The sequence below is a fragment of the Aythya marila genome (assembly GCF_965140915.1).
Source record: "Aythya marila genome assembly, chromosome: 18".
In the NCBI taxonomy this organism is placed as follows: Eukaryota; Metazoa; Chordata; class Aves; order Anseriformes; family Anatidae; genus Aythya; species Aythya marila.
In genome coordinates, this window is record NC_139059.1 from 9,256,628 (window position 1) to 9,278,664 (window position 22,037).

Below are 22,037 nucleotides of genomic sequence, written 5' to 3' on the forward strand. Positions count from 1 at the left end.
AGGTGAGGTCATGCTCTTAAGATAAGCAAAACTCACAATGAGATGTATAGATAAAGGAGTAACACTTCAACATGCAGATTATTCCAGACAGTACATGTAAGGCGTTGGCCATAGAGCACTGCTGTCTAATTCAGAGGCTGCAAGACAACTGTAAAACTGCCCTCTAGTCCCACATCCTAAATTTCTCAGCCAAGACTGATAGTGTCTATCCAGGTTGTGCTCTTGTTCCCTCCTGCCCAGCTTTTCCAGCACTGAGGCAGAGTTGCCTTATGTGTTGTGATATTTTTGCAGCATGCAAAATGGGCTGAGCATTATCCAACTTGGATTGTCTGCAGGCATGTTCTGGGAAGGTTTGCGTTACCCAGCTGTTTGTAAGCTCTTCATCTTCTGCAGTGCATCCTTTTAGGTTTTAACCTGTGATTACCTGTGTATCATAGCAACTCCGTTGTGTACAAACATTAGAATTGATGTAATAGAGCACCTCTTACAGGGATCGATTGCTAGATACTGCTCAAGAAATAATTAATCCCGTGTGGTTAAAAGTAGTCAGTAAATGCCTTGAGTTCGTGTGCTAGAAGGGCTTGATTAAGAGCACTGGTACAGATGGGGAGTGTTGGGCTTCGTGGTTTCTTGGACAATGAAGTATATCCAAGGTGATGGTACACGTACTCTGGAATAGAAAGCAAGGCTGTCTTCATCCCCACATTTCTCATCTTTCACTCTGGGTGGAGGAGTTTAGGGGATTTTATATCCTTAGAGAATTAGGGGTACCAAGGATGAGATAATTCAGGGCTGGTTTTAACTGTTGTAGTACGCTGTTCTTCAGTGAAATGCGATCCTCTTCATGTCCTGTAATGGATGTTTCAGTCAGGTGACTGCTGTAGTGACTTCAATGCAACGCGTGGGACAAATTGCAAGGTTGGTCCTAGTTGTGTTGTGGGTATTTACAGAGGAATTGTTCCAGTTGCGGTTATAGGTGTTTCTGCTTCCTCAGAGATGGTGAGGAATAAATTCTGATTGTGCATTTTGGCAACGGATACTAGGACAAAATAGGAGATGTGCAAATAGAAACTGTATGGTATACAGGTAGAATTGTTATGGAAAGCAAATGAATTTGACAAATTGAATCTAGTCTGACTCAGGACTGCTGTACAGATTTACTTTCTCAGGATACCTTTCAAACTCCCGGTATGTGACCTGCTGCATTGGTATGGCAAAGCCATGAAAGGGCAGGCACAGCTGGAAAGGCAAGCACATTATGATTGCTTGTTCTTCGTTACCTTTTTCAGTTCTGGTTGATACTCACACCATCAGGTCACGAGTTACAGCAGAGCAGCGTGATTACTGAAGAGAAGTTGCGTAAATGTGAAACGTACGATTTCAATATGCCTGCGAACTACAAAAAGACCACTGCTGGTATTTCTGCAGCGAGTCTTTGTGAAGTTTGAAAGCAACTCCGCAACGCGCTCACTGGAATGCTTGATAGCTTTTTTTTATTATTATTTACTGGCAGAGTGACTTTTGACCTTCATCCCTCAGAGGTTGTGCCAAGATTTCTTACAAAAGCCTTATGATTTCATTAAAGGCCTGAAAAGTCGTAGTTGGTTGTACTTGTGTAAATAGTTGAGAGCCTACGATAACAGACGCGTTGTGTGCCTGGTATCCATGCTGCTAAATTTGAAGGGATAGCTGGAAACAGCCCCTCTTTTAAGAGGGCCTGGCACTTAGAGCATTTGCATTAGCAGCAGATTCAGGAATAGAAACCAGGAGACCTTATTCTGGCCGCTACATAAAAGCAGTTTTCTTCTCAAAATTGAGGATTTATTTGGATGCTTAAGGCAATGTATATTCTGTTCTTTATGTACAGATGGCCATAAATGCATTTGGTTTATTCAGGGGGGCGGATTTTGAACATTTTGCAAATATAGCAGGATCTTACTCAGAACTCAAGGCTGTTTTCGTTCATCACTGAAGGAGAGGAGGATGCCCGAGCTCTCTAGGCTTCAGAGCGCCGCCTGTTCTTCGGCTTGTGTGCCTCACTGGGGGTTCCTCTCCTGGGACCCTGCTTATAGCTAAATTAAACAGTGCTCATCTGTTTACATTTTTAATAAAATTCAGTGAGGAAGGACGCCCATTTGCAAAGAGGTGACGGTCCCCACTGTACCTGGATAAACTAATCCACATGGCACAACAGAAAACTGACAAAATGCTGCGTTCTTCAGTGCTTCCAAGTGAAGTGTGGCTTGAGTTTGAGATTAAGGAAGGATGTTTTTGTCTTCTGTTTCCGTGATAACATCCTGAGCACTACAGCTAGTTATAAAAGACTGCTGGTCCTGGTCTTTAGTCACTGTAAACTAACCCTTAGTCTGGTAGGGAAAAACAACACTCCCCTTCCTTTTTCCCAAACTGTTCCTGTGAATCCTATAGCATTCTGCTCTCTGCATGCACAAGCCAAGCTGTGCAGCCTAGGCTGCGATAACAATCTTTTTTTCTTTGTTTGCACTCCATTTTGATCAAGTACTGAAATGAGACACTGCATTCACTGCAATGTTGAAATGTTGACAGCTGAACAATAATCCTTGCATTAGGAAGTTTGTAAGAATTAGCATTTACTGGAGCACCATAAAAATTACTGAACATAATAGGAATAGCACGTCTGAGAGTCCCTGCTGGTACTGAAACCTTTGGGGGTCCTCTGTAACTACTTCTAGCTCTATAAAGCTATTTCTATTTGGGTTGTAAAATCACCAGTGCTGTTTTTTCTGCAGGTTAATGTTCTTTCTGTAGCAGAGGTTATGCATTAATCTGCTTCAAAATGTGTGATTTGTGGCATCTATAGCTTAACCTTTATACAAGTGGCGATAGTGGGAGGACTGATGGAAAGAGAAAATTCTGCAGTCACCGAGGCTGGCATCTCCAGCCTTCACGAGCAACGTAGGCTGAATGGGTGAATTTGTGATGTTAGCTCTGTGTTTGTGCTAGTGGAAACTTCCTACACAGAAGGAAACGTGAGTGAAGATGCAAAGAGAACTATGGCAAAGTTCTTAGAGCAGTGATGATGCTTTCCAGGATTTCCTAGCTATTTTGGAGGTCACTACGATACACTTTAATTTTTCTTTTCTTCCATCTCTATGCCATATAATCCGAAGTTGAGCTACTGAGAAAGATTTGTTGTCTAGGTTGGTCTTTTTTTTTTTTTTTTTTTTTTTTTTTAATCTGCCTTCTATTATTAGGTGAGGAAAAAAAGTCTTTGTAATTGATGGAGGGATAGAAGGCTTTTGCCACAGGGGAAGTGGTGGCACAAGACTTGCAGGGCCTGAGAGGCAGGGTAAGTTTGTCTGTGCTGAGCTCTGTCCCGGAGGCTAGACGTGATTGTACCTCAGATAACTTAAAGGCGGCTATTGTGTTCTTGTGTTAGGTCCAAAAAATCCAGATGATTTTGAAGTGAAAGTTTGAATGCTAATTTCTAGCTGTGTTTCTGTCTTCAGACTTTGCTTTGTTGCCACATTCTGTCTTTACTGTGCTTGCCAGCCAGTGGTACTGGATTTCCTTGACCACTCCTCTTGTTTATCTCTTGTAGCTGGAGTTCTGTGTTGCGTGGAATTAAAATTGCACCTTGCCCTTATTTCATGCAGTTAAAATAAAAGTGCTGTAATATAACACAGCGACTTCTCCCCGTCAGTCCTTTATGAAAGTTAGGGCTGTACTGGATTTACCTATAAAAGCTCATCTGGATGGAATGAGCCTGCAGAGATGGGTAGATGTGTGCAATAGACTGAAAGGAGAATGTTACTTACAGTTGGGAAGGAGACTTAGCTCCTAGAGTGGCTGTACCCCGTGACTTTGTTTGTCATTTGTGGTTTGTAGTCCTTCAGCATTGCTTTTATGTCTTTCTTCCAGCTCTCCAGGTTCCTTCAAAAGGAATAGAAATAACTTCTTTCTGAAAAGAAGATGCCTAAAGACAGCACTGTGTAGCCCAGGCACTAGCTTTTGATTTGTACACTTGGAGATGTGCTCTCTGTGCTTCTTGGGTTCAGCTTGGCCTGCTGCGCTCTTTTTGTGCATTTCAAAGGATAAAGGTGGAAGAAGTGTTTCTATTAACACATTATCACATTAGATATTGCGAACTGCACACCTGATTTGGGTATTGTACTATAATACTTGGTAGCTGACTGCAGTTCAGGAACGAATCTTTCACTGGCCATTTTCTAGTTACACCTGCTCTGGCTGCTAGGTGCTTTCACAGCTTCCTGGATCCACCTGGAGAGCAAATATTCAGTCTTACAGGAGTCACATCCAAGCCTGATGCTTCAGGTTTTGATGTGAAAGATGTATATTTTCATTTTTAGGTGAGGTTATGATATGCAAGAAAAAGCCTAAAATAGTTTCAGCAGTTGCTGTTCTTGAGCTTGTCACCTTCAGTTGCCTGATGCATCTCTTCGCGTCGAGTGTTTGAAGTTGAAATGAGCTGCCATCCGTGTCGTGAGGAATAAACCAGGAAGATAAAGGCTCTGATTTGCCTTGGCCTGAGTTACAGTGCCATGTTGACAGGCGCAGTACCCGAGGATTTCTGAACTTGCCGTTTCCTCAGTACGGCCGCCTCAGTGGTGGCGTGAGGCAGCCAGAGCAGGAGGCTACGGCTGCTCAGAGAAGGTTCTGTAGCATGGGCGTGAGGCAGGGAGGAGGTGCAGTTTGCCAGGCAGTGTCTCGGGCTCTCTTACAACACTCTGAAGAGATGAATTTTAACACTGTGTGGTGCCATTGCAGTAGCTTTGGGGAAGGAAAAAGCCCTAGAGTAGACTGTTGAATTTACTCTGTTGAATCCAACTGTTTGAAGCCTTGCAGTGGTAGCTGCCTGCATGTGATGTGGCTGCTTTGTGTTCGTGCCTCTTTTCGTGGAGCAGAACAGGAGCCGTTTTCCTCTGAAAGGAGAAGCTGTGTTAAAGCACTTTGGAGTAGGGTGAGAGCTGCCAGTCCTGGAGCCTCCAGCGCTGCTCGATGTCAGCGGGACTCAATAACTGACCTCCCAGCCACCATTCCACACCGGGATGAGTAATTTCTGGGCTTAAACATTTCAATTGCAGCATTGCTGGCTTGGAATCATTTGTTTACTTTTTAAAATTTAATTCCTGCCCTAGCATGAAGTGTTGTGAGCACTTTCCTCGGATTCCTGAGACTGAGAGTATTTGTAATATACTGCCTTGTTTTCTTTGTGGCGATGTCAGCGCAACTTCGTTCAGGAGGAAAACCACATTGGCAGCTAGCAGGCAGTTGTAGCTGAGAGCAGTTGTTACCTTCTGTTTCAGTTAGCGCAGCAAGAATCCCAAAACCTCGCAGTTCAGGGGAAGGAGCTGGGTTCAGCCAAAACTCAGAGCCCTCTGTGAACACGTTTCTTGGCTTTTGGCTCTCCAAAAGCCAGGCGTTCTGATGAATTTGGCTAAATTTGCAAACATGTAAATACGTTCAAGGCCTTATGTTTAGTTTTACGTTTGCATATGGGAGCCAGTCTGCTTGTCGTGTTCCTGTTTAGTCTCTGTGTGTTCCTGAGAGATGCTTGGCTTTGAGAGTATCAGGACTGGTGCAACAATTCATGAGGATGGAAAGGCCGTGCTTAGAAACCTTCACCAGGTAGGGGGTCGAAAATGGCCGAGAATACTTTCTGCGAGCAGTTTCGGCCAAAACTTCGTGATGGCCTTGTTGTGCAGCTCTTGAGCAGTGCCATTTCGCCATTTCCATGGGAACAGATGGGCTCTCATTGATAAGAGATCTATTATCAAACCAGGAAACTGGCAGGCAGCAGTTGAGCCAATATTACTGTAAAACAGGGCTGACTGCAGACTGAGGCCATCACATGGCAGTATGTGTTCGAATGTAGTGGCTAAAAATATCCTTCCTTCTTCCTCCTCTCCGGCACAGATGCCCCAGTGTGAAAGGAGGAGTCGCTCTGTCGTAAGCCTGATTAGATCTGTAGCAGACGTGGGGACTGGCTGCAGAGGAATGCTTCATGGTTTGACCTGTATGCAGAGCAGCAATTTTTAACAGTTGATGAGATAAATGTGGGCTTTTTAGATATTTTTTTTGCAGACTCTGAAGGCTGTCTTGATTTGGAGCAGTAATCTTTGTTTCACTTTGTTGCTTAATTTATCTGCATTTATTTGCACTTTGGGAAATCTTCAAAGCAAAACCCAGTTATGTATTCAATACTTAAACTAAATACTGTAGCCTTGAAGTCTAGAAAAATCTTATGACAGTTCAAGTTAGGAATCTATATTCTTCTTTCAGGCATAGAACTGGTTTTTAGGTATTCAGTAAGAAATTGTAGTTCTGATTATCATCTGAAAATCTCTTGAAGGCCAGCTGGAGATACGGACTAGATGGACTGACTGGATGCTTGAAATGCTTTGCAGCAGAACGAGTTAATTACATGATGTCAGTTCTTTCATTTCAGTGGGTTTAAGGCTAAAAACAAAGAGAGCAATGTCAGATGTAAGCATCTAGGCTGGATTCCCCAGTGCAGAGATTTCCTCCGTGTTCTTGACTTACTTTTTAGTTGTATTTCAGTAGTGGTTGGTAGTGGCACAACTTCTTGAAAGCCAAAATTTTATCTGACTGTTCTGTAGCTGTCACAGCAGTAGGTACCTAACTTGGTAGCAGCCACCAGAATTACTGCTCCCTGCACGTGACTGCAGAGCTGTCCTCAATTTAAGGTGCTTCAGTACAAGTCACTTTTGCTTGACTAAGCACCGGGAGCAGCTCCAGGGGTGCTTATTCGAGACGCTGTCAGAACAAATGATTTCGTAGACATCTGTATTGTGGAGGTGACCTCTCTTTAAACAAGACTTGAACTTGAATGTGGAGCTTTCCAAAGAAGACGGTAAATTCTGTTGCTCCAGGAAAGGAGCACACTGAAAAGCCTAGAAATGAGCAAACAAAGGTGCCTCCAGGGTGACTGTGTGTGTATAAGCTCTTTAGTACATAGCTGAACTATCCGTGTCCCATACTATCTGCCAGGGTGTGACTGGAGCTGTGACAACGGCTTGAAATGATCCTGGAAAGGACAAGCAGCTATGAAGATGCTTCGGTCCTGTATGAAGCAGAAAGAAGTCCTTGGGGCAAAGTGAGCCAGTGAAGTGGGGGGCTCTAGAGGATTCATTATCACAGCAGAAGCCCCCTGAACAGGTTGGACATGCACATGTGGAGGCAATTCACCTTACCCTGCCTTTCATCCAGCTGTTTTTTCCCGTTGCAGAGCTCAATGCATGCCTCAGCAGTGCTCCCTCACTGGCATCTGGCTTCAGGCCAGGCATTAATGAGTACCCCAAGCCCTCTGTGATTTGGCTCCTCCAAACCTATTAGCATATCTTCAGAGCAAGATAAAACTCATTAACATAATTTACATTAGGGCTTTAGAATTTCTGATAATTTTTGATTCCTACTGCCAAAAGCACAAATATGTGGTAATATCCTTCATATGAAGCATAAGCTTTTCTGTTGTTGTTTTTTTTGTTGTTGTTTTTTAATTTTTGAAAAATAGACTACCATATCCCCTAACTGCACTCAGTGGTAGTGAAATGGGTTGGTACACAATCTGGTCAGAGGTTTGATCGGTGCTATCTCTGCTAAAGGAAAGGATTCTATTTGCGTAAGATGTTGCTTATTAGAAATAACATCAAAACGTGTCTTGTGCGTGTGTTATTTTGTACAGTGACTGTGGTGATAGCTTCAAGGACCTGTAATAACCAAAATTCCTGATCATACAAGCTCTGTGCCAAAATCTTTGTATGACTGAGCTGTTGATCAGGATTCCAACCTCTGCCCTCCACCTTGATAGTCTCTATACAATTCACTTTTTTTACATAGCTGTTCTTAACCTCAGGGTTCCCTTTGTAGTGTGGCAGAGCTGCCTGCCGGTATCATCTAGCTGTGTTTCAGATCCTGGAGCTGCATCGGTTTCTGCACAAAATGCTGTCTTGCAGTCAGTGCAGCAGTTGAGATGTGCAGTTTTCCTGCTTAAAGGCGAGTTAGCAGACATCAGCTGGTCTGTGTCAACTCCTCGTGTGCAAGCTTTTACCTCGGAGCCTGTAACAGAGCCACCCTTGAACTGCTCATGACCTGTGGTCAGATTATCCTTGCTGAATGGCCGTAATGCTTGTAAATAAATGGAAACCCAAAGCAGGAACTGCATAAAAGTTGGTCTGAATGTCTTTATCCATATAAAAAAGTTTAAGATGCCTTAAGTAGTAAAGTCCCTTCTTCAACCGAAGGTATCCTGAACTGGGTCATAAAAGTGAGTATCGTTGCTGACCTAAAGGTCAGAGGATGTGGCACTGCTGCTGTGCTCGGCGCCTCATGAAACCCCAGCACCAAAGGGACATCCCTGGGACTGTCAGCCCGATCAGTCAGGAGTTAAGGAGCAGGCAGGTAACTGCTACCCACTGTCACTCACGGTGGCATTTTGAGTTCTGTTCTCCTTTTGCTTTAACAGATTCCATTTCAGTAGGTGATGAGGTTTTTCTCTTCAGATCCAGCAGTCAGCATTGGGGCAGATTAGGGTGTTAATGTCACACATTTTTGAAAGGCAGCAAAAATTGATCTTCAGAGTTTAATTTTCTGAAGCACTTTTATCAGCTCTAAGCATTTTAAGGCCTGCACTTGCAAATTTTTGTCTGCTTTTCCTTTTTAATTTCCTCTTGTTGCCCTTCCAAAAAAGAAGCATAGTAAGATTGCAAAAATTGAAGTAATTGCTTAGGAGGATTTTTCTGCTGGGTATCTTCACTCTGTTTGTATATAGTCTGTGATCTCTGGGGCTGCATTTGTATTGACTTTCTCCTTACATTTCCTCATTGTCCCGCATTCTGGCAACGCTAATTATGTGACACTTTTTGACTTGAGGCTATAAATTGTGTTTTTTTAACTCACATCTAGCTTTTTGGGGGCCACTGTTGCAAAGGGGAAAAAAAAAATCAGCAAGCTGAGCAGGAACATAAGTGTTAGAAAAAAGTATTACTGGGGTGCTTAATTTTGAAAGGGGGTGGGCAGGATCTATGTGATTGTTACTTCCAAACCCAAATAAAATCTTTTTGGAGTGAGGTGGTTTTAAACTACAGAGTGGTTTTATTTGTGGAACCTCATCCTGCTTTGTTCCAGAGGCTATTTTCAGTTATTCTACCTGGCTTGTCAGTCGCACTGTACCATTTAGCAGGGATTCAATGAAAAATTAAAACATTTGTTTTGGAGTTGTGTGTTTTGAAGTACTGATTCATGTGAAAAAATGTGGTGTTCTGGCTGTTCTTTGGCTATTTTCAATTATTGGTCCAGCTTCTGGTTCTGAAAGCTCGTGAGATGCAGTGGAGCAGGATGGCTGGCAGCTTGTTTTTATAGGTTTGCCTTACAAGAGCAGTCTTGGCAATAAGAACTGGAAGAATAAGGTAATATCTGCACCCATTTTGCTGTAACTTGAAATGCGGTGAGCTTATTATTTGTTTCCTTCCTTCAGGTTTTGAATGAAGAATGCGATCAGAATTGGTACAAGGCAGAACTCAATGGAAAAGACGGCTTCATTCCCAAGAACTACATAGAAATGAAACCACATCCGTAAGTAGAGCTTTGATAGGATCTCTTGATCTTTCCACGTGCTTCCCTTCAAACAAGGTGGTTTGCTGCTGAGCACTTGGCAGATTGTTCCTTACCAGATCTACCAAACCATATGGCTAGATAAAAGATGGCCACTGAGTTGTATCTCTGGCTGTAGCCTACAGTGTTCACAGGAACTTATTTCACAGCTAGCTATGGAGCAGGACATTTGGAAGCTTTGCTAGTGCATTCTCTGGTATTTTGCTGTAGGGTCAGACTGACTGACCTTGGGGGTTGCAGGCTTAAACCAGCAGAAAAATGTTCAGTAGAAAGTTGTTACCCAGAGTCCCAGGAAAAAGTGTGACTGTGTTCTTGTGATGAATTCTTTTATCTGCTACACAAAGTAAAGTGAAAGTTGCAGCATTTACAGCTTACCAAAAATTTAACTCCAAATGCCCTTAAACATTTTTTCTGGTATGTTTGTTGCATTCTGGGTACTGAATCAAAGGATAATGTAGGTTGGACAGAAGCTTCTGAAGGACTGTACCCCAAAAAAAGAGAGGGGGCTGCTTTAGTGCAGCCAAGTGAGAAGTGAAGCAAAGTGTACAAAAAAAATCTGAAGTTTTTTAAAGCCTTGTTTATTTTATCTTGATCTGCTAGTCCAGTGGGGATCAGAAATGCATATTGTGATTTCTCCTTCATGGATTTGAGTCGTTGTGCATCTTCTAATAACAATTTTGGAAGCATTTGAGTTATACTGTGGTCTGATGTTGACATTCAGTTTGTTCTTTAATTATCCATGTGTTTTTGTTTGAGTGGGATAGAGCTGTCAGGTTTTTTTCTTACTGATAACAAAGGGGAATGAACAACATCCAAGCCTACAAGTGAGTGAGTTTGGTGGTTTTAAAGCATAGTTAGTTTGACCTTTTTTGAAGATGTTTAAACTGCTGATGGCAACGGGATGGCGGTAGCTCCATGTGTAGCACTTAGCAATGCTGGGGAGTGTATTAACAGGCCTGGGAAATCACACAAAAGTTCACGCAGCATGGTGTTTGCTTAGTGGTAATGCAGAGCTCTCTAAGTAGTCCAGCAGGTCCTACAAAAAGCAAACATCAGGCAGCTGACCAGGTGTGAGAAAGAGACCGTTCCTTTTCTCAGACTGGTATCAGTGTTGTGGGAAGGTGCCATGAGAGCTGCTCGAGAGGATTTGGAAAGAAAGCATCTGAAAAAGCCTTTAAAGGTTAATTCTGTCAGAGGATCTGAGACTTAAATTCTCCAGCTTCATAGTTTGTTGTAAAGAGTGTTCTATCTTGCTTGTATTTTGCAAATCTTCCCGTTTGCTTTGTAACTATGAGCAGACAAAGCTGAGAGGGAAATGTGGCACATCTCAGTCATCGTCTGAGTCACCTGTGTTCTGAAGGGTTAATCCAAATCGCATATCAATTCACAAAGCAAAGAAGTAAGTAGACAGCAGCATGATACTCAGAAGAGCTGCAGGAAGCTCTGGGCAGGGAGGCTTCCTGTGAAGGCACAGCTGTGCAGTTCGGGGTAGGGCTACCTTTCTGCTTTTAAGGGGGCAGGGAAAGAATTTGCCATCTATGAAATGATCTGGATCAGACTTGTGTTATGTGTGTCCAAGTGTGCGTGTTCATAATCAGCTGTTCTTTAAGGTATTGCTGAAGTCTTACTTTGCAGTTTATGTGGAAGAAATGAGCCAAACTAAATGGTTGCACTCAGTGAAGCCAAAAGAATTGTCAAGCTGCTGATTGAAAGGAGTCTGAACGCAGCGTGAGCTTCGCGTTGTACCAACTGGTGCATCGCCCTCTGTGCAGCATCAGCAGTAACGTCTGCGCTTGGTTCTGTAGTGCTGACTGGATGAGTTTCATCTGTATTACAGAGCTAGCTGGAGAGGAGTGGTAGTGTTATCAAGCTTAGCCATTTACTAGGGAAGCTATGAGAACGTCAGTTTCTTTGGCCTAGTTCTCTTGGGCACACTGATTTTTATTATTTTTTTTCAGTCATTCTTCAGGAAAGATTCATATGTGCAGAATACTTCTGATGTTTTATGAGGATGTTCTTAAATGGACGGTAGTTCCTCAACATAACTTTGATCTATGGGGTTTTCTTTCTCTTCATCTTTTTTTTATGAAGTCAAGCTCCTGTTGCTCTATGAATGGCTAAACTGGCAATGAAATGATAAAGCTGCTTTGATTAAAAATCTTCCTATTTAAATTAAAATGCCTTGGAAACAGCTGGCAGAAAACTTTAAGAATTGTATATCATTGTTTTGGAAGTATTACTTTCATTAATCAACTTGTACACTTCAACTTTCTAATGAGTCAGTAAAATTGAGGAGAAAACAAGGATAAACTTGTGAGGCTTCAAGAAGGATGACAGAAGTTCTTCTGAGCTCTTCAGGTTTCTTTCTATTTTTCAGAGATGAGTGACTTTTTTTATTTATTTTTTTTAAGCTGAGGCTTTCATTTGCAAGTCACGTGTAATTGAGAATTATTTGAGAACCAAACAGAATTAAAACACATTGTAAACAAGAACTGTGTCAGGATATCTGAAGTCGTAACAGAACGTTTGCTTTATGTAGCATTTGGCAGAGGTGAATTTAAGGGCTTATCTCTGACAACTGTGCCAACAGCCCAGAAAACAAAATGCTACCTTGGAATTCTGAAGGAGTTTCGTGTAATGGTTTCTCTTGGTTGATTTTGGAGGCAGCACAGTACTGTGTGGGACAGGTAGGTGTTCATTCTTCTGGGTCTGCCACTGCCTCACGTACTGAGAAGAAACACAGTTGCTAGCCCATGGAGAAAGTACTAAATGCAGGACTTCTTTGTCACTAGAAATAGGCTGGTTGTGGGGAAAAAGCTTTTCTTTTCCATTCCAGGGGGTACAGGGAGTAAAAAGTGCAAAATAAGACCTGCCAGCAAGTTTGTAAACAGGGCGCATCATTTCCAGTGCCAACATAGTTTACATAACAGAGCTACGTAGCTAAGAGGTCTGTACGGTCCCCTTACAAGGGAGATGGCCTGGAGTGATTTGATCTAATGCTGCATGTAGTGAAAGTACCTTTGTGGTGTCATCATGTTAGATATAATATGGGGCATGGTTTTGTGTAGCCTCCTGTGGGGAGCAGATGCTGAAGACAGCTAGTGAGAGGAGCTAGGGCTGCCAGTAGCTGAGAGGCTGGTAATCAGGTAATCAGGTCCTCCTTTACCTCTGGGGACTGCTGCTTAGAGAGGAGACTTTGTGGTCTCCTGAAAGCTTCAGCCTTTCTCAGGAAAGGCTCAATTTCAGTGAGGGTTTTGCAACTTCTCTTTGTTGTACCAAAAACTTCATTGTGGAAAGGAAACCTTTTGCGTGGAGCTTTTGTTCTTAAACGCTCCCCTCTATGGGCAGTCATCTGCGTGGTTAAAAGCTGTGGTAAGAGCTTCTATCTGGTGTGATCTGTTACTCGGAATTGCCAGCTGTGCTTTTTGGTTGTGCACACAGCTCAGCTCTTCCCACACTGCGTGACCTACTGCTCAGCCTTGTTTGCCTTTAGTCTTGGATTAGGCTGGAAGTGCAAATGTGAATGTAGGTAAGGATCCTTGTGACCAGGTCAGTGCTATGGTACAGCTGCCTGATGCCGGTTCAGTCTTAGTGCCACAGAGGTGAGCAGCCTCGTGCCTTTGACTTCTGTGCAGCTGCCAAGAAGTTGAGATGTGGCTTTCACGTGCAGCTATTTCATGGGACTGCTTATGTGAAAGCTGCTAGGTTGTCCTGACTACAGAAGAAAGCAAGAAAAAGAGGCTGCTGAAACAAGCCTTGTCAGCACCTTTCCTACCTTTCCTAGAACTGATTTGCATGCCCAGCTCAGCAATCATCCACAAAGAAGCAGAGGGAACTTGAGGGAACTTCTCTCACTTTGTCTGCATATAACTCCACTCCTGGCACCTGCTTGAGCTCTGCCATACAGAACCTGTCCTAGATGGCAGTGCCCTGGGATGCTGATCACTAGGGTCAGAAAGGCTGGGCTCCGTGCTGCGGGAATAACCAGCTGCTGAATGAAGCTACTCGTTCTCTCTGGCAAGTAATCGTGTCTTTCCACCAGATCTAAAAGGCTAGAAATTGTTTTTTGATATAAAATGCACTTTCCATTTGTGCAGGATGGGTCAGTCCATAGACAGGATCTTGTTTCTACAGCTGTGATGTTTCTGAAGAAACCTGTGAGTGAACTCCCAGTGTTTCCCTTGCGTTGTGCAAATATTACATAGATATATTTCTAAGGTTCCTACCTGCTAAAATAGCGATGTTTCTGTGCTTAATCCTTACGTGTTCTGCATTGTCTGCTTGGCAAATTGTGACTAGGGCAGGGGTGGCTTCTCCTTGGGGGGCGTAAGTAGTGAAGGGGTGTGTAACTACTCACTGATTATCTTAGGGCAGCAATAGTGAAATAAATTGTGATGTCACAGAGAAGTTCAGTGCTGACTAGCCACCAGTGCGTGGGCTCCTTTGTAATCCCTGACCTGACGGTATCATACAGTTTAGGCAATTAAATGTTTGCATGTTTGTATGGAGACATGAGACTTTAGCCCTGAGTGACAGAGGAAGAGTTAAGAGTCGAGTTTCTTGCTTGAGCTAGGAATCTGTTTGTCCTTAGGTTACAAGGCCTGATTGCTAAGATACCAGTGCAGACCGTAACAGATATTTTAACTGTGTCCCAGGTTGTAGCTAGTTCCCATAGCAGTCTTTTTAGCCTCACCAAGTAGGACTTAGTGAAGCAGCTGTGTACATTAGGTTCTTGTGGTTATATGTATGTATGCTAAATATCATCTATGTCTAAAGGGTAGAGTAGAGTGCAAAACTGTGAATAACACATGAAATTTTGAGCAGTTGGGTTATTTCCCCCTTCTGAAAATAAATCCTGTAACTTGAGGGTTTCACACTTACCGCATCTCTGCTTTGCTAAGTTGGGTGAAATAGGGCGATTGCAAGCGCATCATGGTAGCTTCGCTGCCAGGACGAAACATTCTGAAAATGGTTCAGTAGCCTGTAGTAGGGTGGCAACGAGGTAGGTGTAGCTTAAGTACTTCTGTAAGGAATCATTTCACCTCGGTGTGAATATCTGTGTCAGGTTTGCACATGAAATTTTTCGAGTTCTTAACTTCCTCTGTTTTCTTTTCCTCGCTCCTCAGGTGGTTTTTTGGAAAGATTCCCCGAGCAAAGGCTGAAGAGATGTTAGGCAAACAGAGACATGATGGTGCCTTCCTCATCAGGGAGAGTGAGAGCGCTCCTGGGGACTTCTCTCTCTCAGTCAAGTAAGTAATGCCCAGAAGCACTTGTGTGGCAATCACGACACCTAATGCCAGTTCTCAATCACGGATAAAGGACGGGTGATTGCTAGTGCTGATGGGCAGGAATAATTTTCGAGATGCCTTATAGCAGGCCTGTTCTTCCAGTGATACAAATTTTCTTACTCCATCTTCTGTCTTTGTGCAGTACGCTTCCAAATGTTTTTTGTGGCCACTTGGCACCTACTTTAGGGATAGTCATGTTCTCTAGCGCTGGGTCATGATGCTATGAAAGGAGAGGCCTCTTCCATCTCTCAGTGGTTTATTTCACCTTCATAGAGAATCTCTCTAGTAACAAAAAAAAAAAAAAAAAAAAAGAGGAACATTAAGGAGGAACAGTTCACATCCTTGAGCAACCTTTCTATAAGCACTGGCTCTTAACCAGCAGGAGTTCCTGAAAGGTAGCACGGTATAATGTGAGCCATGTCTAAGTATTTCACATGTCTGAAGTCTCTGTAAAATAGAGGTATTAAAAACTTTTGAAAGGGTTTGGGATGTAATTGAACATAAGGAGAGGGGAACTCTCTCTTTAGCAGCTTATTTTTCCCTTTTTCTTTATTTTTTTTCCCCCTCCTGTACCAGAAATTAACAAGATTTTCTATCTATCTTGATGGATTTAGATCATTCATGCAAGATTCCTAGTTTGCTGTATTTTCTGGGGCTATCAGTGATCTGTCTTAGCAGATTATTTTTTCTAGTCGTCTCTGGTCTGTAACCAAGTGTTTGTCATCCTGCACAGCAGCACCAAGTCATGCCAACAAACTGAATTAAGCAACTGATTTTAGAGTTGTTTATATTTCTGTTGGATACAATAATCTGAGCTGGAATACTAGATATGAATGGAAGCTTCATTCCAGACATTGCATTCCTTTATGAAACCTAAGGTTGTAACAGCATAGCTCTGCCTGCCTGTTCAGTGTTGCCACCTGGTGGTAATACCTCAATTGCTTTTTTCTGTTTTATTTCGAAAAACTTTTTTTTTTCCCTTCCCTGAATGGTGAGCTGCAGCATTTGAAGTGGTGAGAAGCTCTCAGGTTGAGGAAGGGGAGCAGAGGCAGTACCCATGAATTGTTTTGTGTGAGCTTTGTCACCAAGACAGTATCTACGCTTTCAGCCACAGTATAGGAGCTCTTCATGCCAAGTGGGGAATTCTTGCCTCCTGTTTTTAGTGTTTAGACTAAAAAAAAAATACTGGTGTGCTGTTCATCTGGAAAATTCTGACACTCCCTCTTTGGAGTTACTCTTTATTTAGGATAAAATTGTTGGCGAAGTAGCTTCAACTGAATGTCATCATTTGTCAGAAAAAAGTTGTTAAAGCACAACTGAAGTTGCTGCACTACTTGTGAGCATCACCTTGTAAGGGTTTTTGTGCTTTTTTTTTTTTTTTTTTTTTTTTTTTTTTTTTTTTTTTTGAAAGAGTGGAGAAATCTGTTTTGCAAGATGTCCTTTTGCTTAAGTCCAGACCATCTGCCGGAAGAGATGATCCTACCCCCCTTGCTACAGCAGTTCTTTTCCCAGCATCTCACCTTTGATGGGACTGGTGCCTGTGTCCTGCATTATCACACAGGCACAGTGGTACTGTGTGAGGGAAGGGCTGAGGCTGGGAGAAGTGCAGCAGCTTAGCAAGAGGTAGCACGAGCTTGAAATGGCTTTGAGTCAGTTGTGAAATTGCTGTGGCTGAAGAACTAAACTGAAGCACGTGTTCAACTTCTAGTCCACATTCAAATGCAAGATTCAGAAGGTGCTGTGGTGCAGTTTCTTCAACGTGACCTTGTGTTTGTAAAAGTCCATTGCACATGTCCTAGGTATCCTGTGCACTGTCTTCAGCGACACAGGTGACTGCATACAAGCATCCGAAAGTACACGTACCGGATGGCAGCTATGTGGTAATGCAGTGTAAAAAAGCTGAAATGACTGCACATGCTGTTGGAGAAAGAGCGTTGTGACACCAGAAGGCCTCAAACTTCTGCAACTTCAGAGTGGTTGGAAAAGGTGGTTTTAAACTGAAGACCTACTATAAGAAGAGTGCATCTGAAACTTGCAGGATTTTTTAAAATTTCAGTGTTTGAATTCTTTCTGTGATCGCTGATTTCTGTAAGATGCAACTGATGAATGGTTTTCAAACATCTTTACAACAATGAACTGGTACTTGTAATATCAGTGCTACCAACAGTTTTTACTGTGCCCCGAACAACCTTTTTGTACCCAACTCTTCACACTCATGATCCCAGCAGAATGCTCAGTGACTAATAATGTGTTTTTTTCTTTTTATTCCTTCCCAGGTTTGGAAACGATGTGCAGCACTTCAAGGTGCTTAGAGATGGGGCTGGCAAGTATTTCCTCTGGGTGGTGAAGTTCAATTCTTTGAACGAGCTGGTAGATTATCACAGATCCACATCTGTCTCCAGGAACCAGCAAATATTTCTACGGGACATTGAACAGGTGCCACAGGTAAGACAAGTGTCCTCATAGAGCATATTTTTTAGGCTATTGCAACCACAGAATGAAGTGGGATTACATCTCAGAGTAAACGAACAGGGATGGAGAAAAGCTGACTTAATTTTTTTCTGTTGAAGTGTAGTGTTGTATCTTGTTGCCAGAATTATACTGGAAGATTAGCTGGATGTTTGTGCAAAGCCTACCTGCTAACTCCTAGTCTCTCCTTCAGTCCTGGCAAAGTGTTGTTGCTGCTTGGACACTCAGCTTCTGTTAATGGTTATGATTACTGTTGAAGTAAGGTCATCTGATTCCTGTGAGTTAAGAATGGGTTTACTACTGGTTTAGGACACAGTAAGAAAGGACAGTTCTGTTTGTACTGGGTCACAGCCACAACTGCACCTTGGTAGCAGTGAAGTACTTTGTTGAAGAGGTAGCTACAGGTGGTGGCATATGGAACATCTCTAGCCTGCTGTTTTGAATCCAGCCAGCGTAAAGAGGAACCAAAACCTCCTGCTACGTGTCAGTAGAGCAGCTTGTGTGTATGTAGCTCTTTTTTGTTCCATTTCCCAGGGCCGTCCAAATGTTACATTAGATATAACTGGATCTTTTGTCAATTCTGGATAAATCCATTTGCCTCTATCTGCAGCATTAGCTTGAAGAAGCCAGAACCTCGCACTTCTCTGGGTGCCCTGGGCAGCCTTTGCCAGAGTTCATCTGAACACACAGCTCTGCACAGTTGGGTCAGTGATGAGCAGAGGATGAGAAGAGCTGGCTGAGAATGACAAGCATGAAGATACCTTGTTAGACTCCCAGTTTTAAGAATCCAAATGCATTTTTAAATTAACCCCTAGGTTTTCCATAACAATGGAGACATTTGCTGACCAAACACGATGCTTTGTGGCAAAACTGATATTGGAGGGGTTTAAGGAAAATGTGTAAAATGCCAGTACCCAGCTTTGAGGGGGAACTTTGTGTATTTCAGTGGTTAGGTAGGTTATTAATACTCATGTTGTTGGTTGTTGTAAACAGGACAAATAAGTAAAAAGGCCATTGTAGTACAGTACAGATTTATGGTAAGTAGTGAACACTGGAAAACAACTACCAGAACATCTGAGACATCTGCTGTTTTTATTTCAGGGTTTTCACAGAAAATTGACCTTTTTTCTAAGGTCTTCTATAGATCATGCTTTCCTTTTTTATCGTGTTACAGATGATGGAGGCTGGCTTTCAGGAAAGTGCAACAGCCCAAATGTTCACTGCTTATCTCTGGTGCAAGTTAAAAATCAATCCTGCCTGAGGGAGCAGGTGTCTCGAGTGCTGTAGATGACTCTCATTTTGCATATCTTTCTCTTTCCCCTTTCAGCAACCAACGTACGTTCAGGCCCTGTTTGATTTTGATCCCCAAGAGGAAGGAGAGCTGGGTTTCCGCCGCGGAGACTTTATCCAAGTCCTTGACAATTCTGACCCCAACTGGTGGAAGGGAGCCTGCCACGGACAGACGGGCATGTTTCCACGCAACTATGTGACCCCAGTGAATCGGAACATCTAGAGATAAATATTAGAGATTATTTAAAGAAACGAGAGAAACAGTAAATACACATACAGAGCCTAACTGCAGCCAGTGACCTAAAATCACACGGCGATAAAACCTGAGTCACCTTTCACCGTGAGGTGATCCTCCTTCACAGTACGGAACTTCAGGGGTGGGGTGGGGGGGGGAAGAGTTCAACTTACACACCAAAACTTATCTTAGGAAAAAAAAAAGAGAAAAAAAAAAAAGAAAATAACAAATTTCCTCAGCTGCTCCTGGGTTACCCCCTTTCATTCACTCTTCTTGTTTCCCCCTCCTCCTCTGTCCATCAGTGCATGAAGTTTTAATGCCATATAAAGTCCTAGCCATGCAGTTAAAGGAAAAGGGAGAAACTCTGCTGGTATTTTCTCTCTCTGCAAACGGTCTTCATTTGACATGAAGGGACATGAGAGAAGAACCAAATCCACAGTCCTGCCTTTAAAAAAAACAAAAATCATCAGTCTGCTTTTGCCTTCAACATTCAGCTCTTCTTGCCTGGGAAAGATGAGGTGTTGCTCTAATTTTTATTGTCTCTTCTCCTTTGGCACTTTCTTCTGAAGCTCAGCAGCTTCCAAGCAGGGGAAGGGAGAAGAGTTATGTGGCTTTTAGTTTTGTTTTTTCTTTTGAGTCAAGAGCTGCTTTCAGAAACTCCAACCTACAACTGAAGTCTATTAATGCTGTGCTGACAGCTTTTTTGTTTTTTCTTAAAGGTGTACGGTTGAGCACATTTTTCCATAGTGCCTTTCCCTTATTTTCTTTTTTATTATTTTTTTTTTTAAGTTAAAAGGACAGTCCAGAGCTTTTCAGAGGGTTTTTTTTCTGCCTATGTGTAAATAAATACTTTGGGGCAAGGGGTGTAGAGGAGGGTGGCTTTATCAACGGACATTTGAGAAAAATCTACAACCAGAGATGGAGCTTTAATCTTAAGATTTGTCTTACTGTTTGAATTTCCTTATTCCAAGGGGGGGGAGGGAAATCAAGGCATTCAGTGGCAGCTTAGGCTGCTCAGTGGTGGAGAGCTGCAACCAGGAGCCTCAAAAGATAAAAGAGAAACCGGGAAGGTATGTCCAGGGAAAATGAGGAAGAATATTTTGGGGAGGGAGGGCTAAGGGGGGGGGAATTTGAGAAAGAGTAGTCCTGAGATGTCCTATAAAATGTACATTCCTTTGATGGAAAACTTTATAATGCAGAAAAACCTCAAGAAATAGTGCTTGAAACCATTTTATGCTATTAGTGAATGTTTCTACGTGATGCATGTAATCAGCCTGTCTCTTTTGCCTGGATAGGGAGTATTTGCAGTCGTGTTGCTCATGAAACGTGGGGTTGGCATCACTGTTCTCCAGTTTCTCCTCCCTCCTCAGGTCAGTGTTACTGTTAAAGTAGATTTCCCTCCACCTCGCTCCCCATTCACAGCAGGCTGTGTGATGACTGTAATCCCCACCCCTTACCATAATGGCATTTGTTGTGGCCATTCGCTCTTCCACCAGAGCAGTGTGACGTTAAATTGGATGGAAAGAAAAGCAATCAAACCACGTTGCTCTCTGTGCCAATCTTCAGTTGCGTTATTTTTCCTTTTGGTGGCCGCTTGGCTGTATCCCTTCACCCCACCAACGAATCCAAAAACTGCGGTGGAGATCTCCTCCCGCCCTGCATAAGCACGGGCAATCTTTTGTTGGAGGGTGCCTTTTTTTGTACTAAATGTTACAAGTTTTATTCCTGAGATGGACTCTGCCTTACACTTTGATTTTCCAGCAGATGAAAGAGAGAGCTATCCTGTAGAGTATTACTTTCTCCCCCTCTCCTTGCTAGCTGTCACTCACTTTCTTCCTTCTTTGTAAAGTGATTGGAAAAGGAATCTATGGCATTCTACACCTGGACCATTTGATTGTTTCCTTATTTTGGAATTGGTGTATATCATGCAGCCTTGCAGACATATGTCTTGTGTGTGTATATATATTAAAAAAAAAAAAATCAGTGTTTAAATAAAAAAAGGCCTATGTACTTAATCCTTTAACTCTGCAGCAGCATTTGGTAGATAGTAATTAACTGTGAATAATAAATATACATTGAATTCTTCACTTGAGCATCTGTCTGTTATTTCAGCTGACCAAAATAGAGCTGATAAAGGTAATTTGTAAGTGCTCAGCCTCTGTAGCATCATGGTTAGATCTCAGCACGCCTAGCCAAAGTCATGTTGCTCTTTCAATCTGTCAACTGAGAACCGTGTCACTGAACCACGTGTGCTGGTGTGAGTAGCTAAGGGGGGAGAGGAGCAATCAGGTTGCTGTCAGAATGGCAAGCAGGATCTATTAGTGGAGCGGGAGGGTGGCACTTGAGCCTTTCTTCCTCTGCTTTTTTTTCTCAGCTCTTTTTGTAACCACTCGAGCAGCCCTGTGGTGCTGACTCTAAGGCAGTGAGGAGCCAGTACTGGAGGGCGATACGCTGGTTATTTCTGGAGCGTCTGCTAAAGGACAAAGGGAAAGATGAGTGTCTGACTTGTGCAACAGCAGCACCTCCAGCTCAGACCCACAGCAGCTTTGGCTCTGCGTGGTCAGTGCCTGACAGCTCGCTTTCAATTTTCTCTCCTTGCCTAAAGAAATGGAAGAGGTTGGCTGTGCTAAGCAGGGCTGTGGGCGGCTCTGCAGGTCACTGCAGAAGCTGCTCCCTTGGCTCTGCCGCTTCTCACCAGCCTTCTCTTACAGGCACTGCCTCTGCCTTTTGTAGTGGGTTTTAACGTACAATAGGAAGAGGCCCAGTGACATAACCGGCCTGTGGTTGTTCCTCCCAGTTCTGATCAGAGGCAGATAGGCACGGAGTGAATCAGAAACGCTGCCGTCTGCCTGTTACTAGTTTTCATTTGCACCAGTGCAGTCAGTACAGAAATTATTCACAGCATGGCTTGAAGTTTTGGGCACTTTTTTACAACGCTGTAGCAGGACACACTTGGAAGCGTGTTCATTCGTTCCTTGAGAAGTTCTGCTAAACTTTTCTGTGCTTCATGAAGAGCAGCAAGGTGCCTGTCGTGGCGACGGTAGGGTACGGTTAAGGACCAGCTGCTTTGCACTTAGGGGTTCCCCTCACCCCCCAGCACCCCAGGGTGCCCCATCAGCCGC

At 43.1% G+C, this 22,037-nt stretch overlaps 1 protein-coding gene across 2 annotated transcripts in view; it reads left to right on the plus strand.

Annotated features, from left to right (window-relative positions):
* GRB2 (growth factor receptor bound protein 2) overlaps positions 1 to 19,288 on the plus strand; it is a 49,003-nt gene extending 29,715 nt beyond the window's left edge. For both annotated transcript variants that reach the window (XM_082774799.1, XM_082774800.1), the window contains exons 3-6: positions 9,497 to 9,594; positions 14,760 to 14,882; positions 17,198 to 17,366; positions 18,718 to 19,288. In XM_082774799.1, coding sequence (XP_082630925.1) covers positions 9,497 to 9,594; positions 14,760 to 14,882; positions 17,198 to 17,366; positions 18,718 to 18,903 — 576 coding nt within the window. In that variant the 3' untranslated portion in view covers positions 18,904 to 19,288. The remainder of the gene's footprint in view (positions 1 to 9,496; positions 9,595 to 14,759; positions 14,883 to 17,197; positions 17,367 to 18,717) is intronic.
* The last annotated feature ends 2,749 nt before the right edge of the window (positions 19,289 to 22,037 follow it).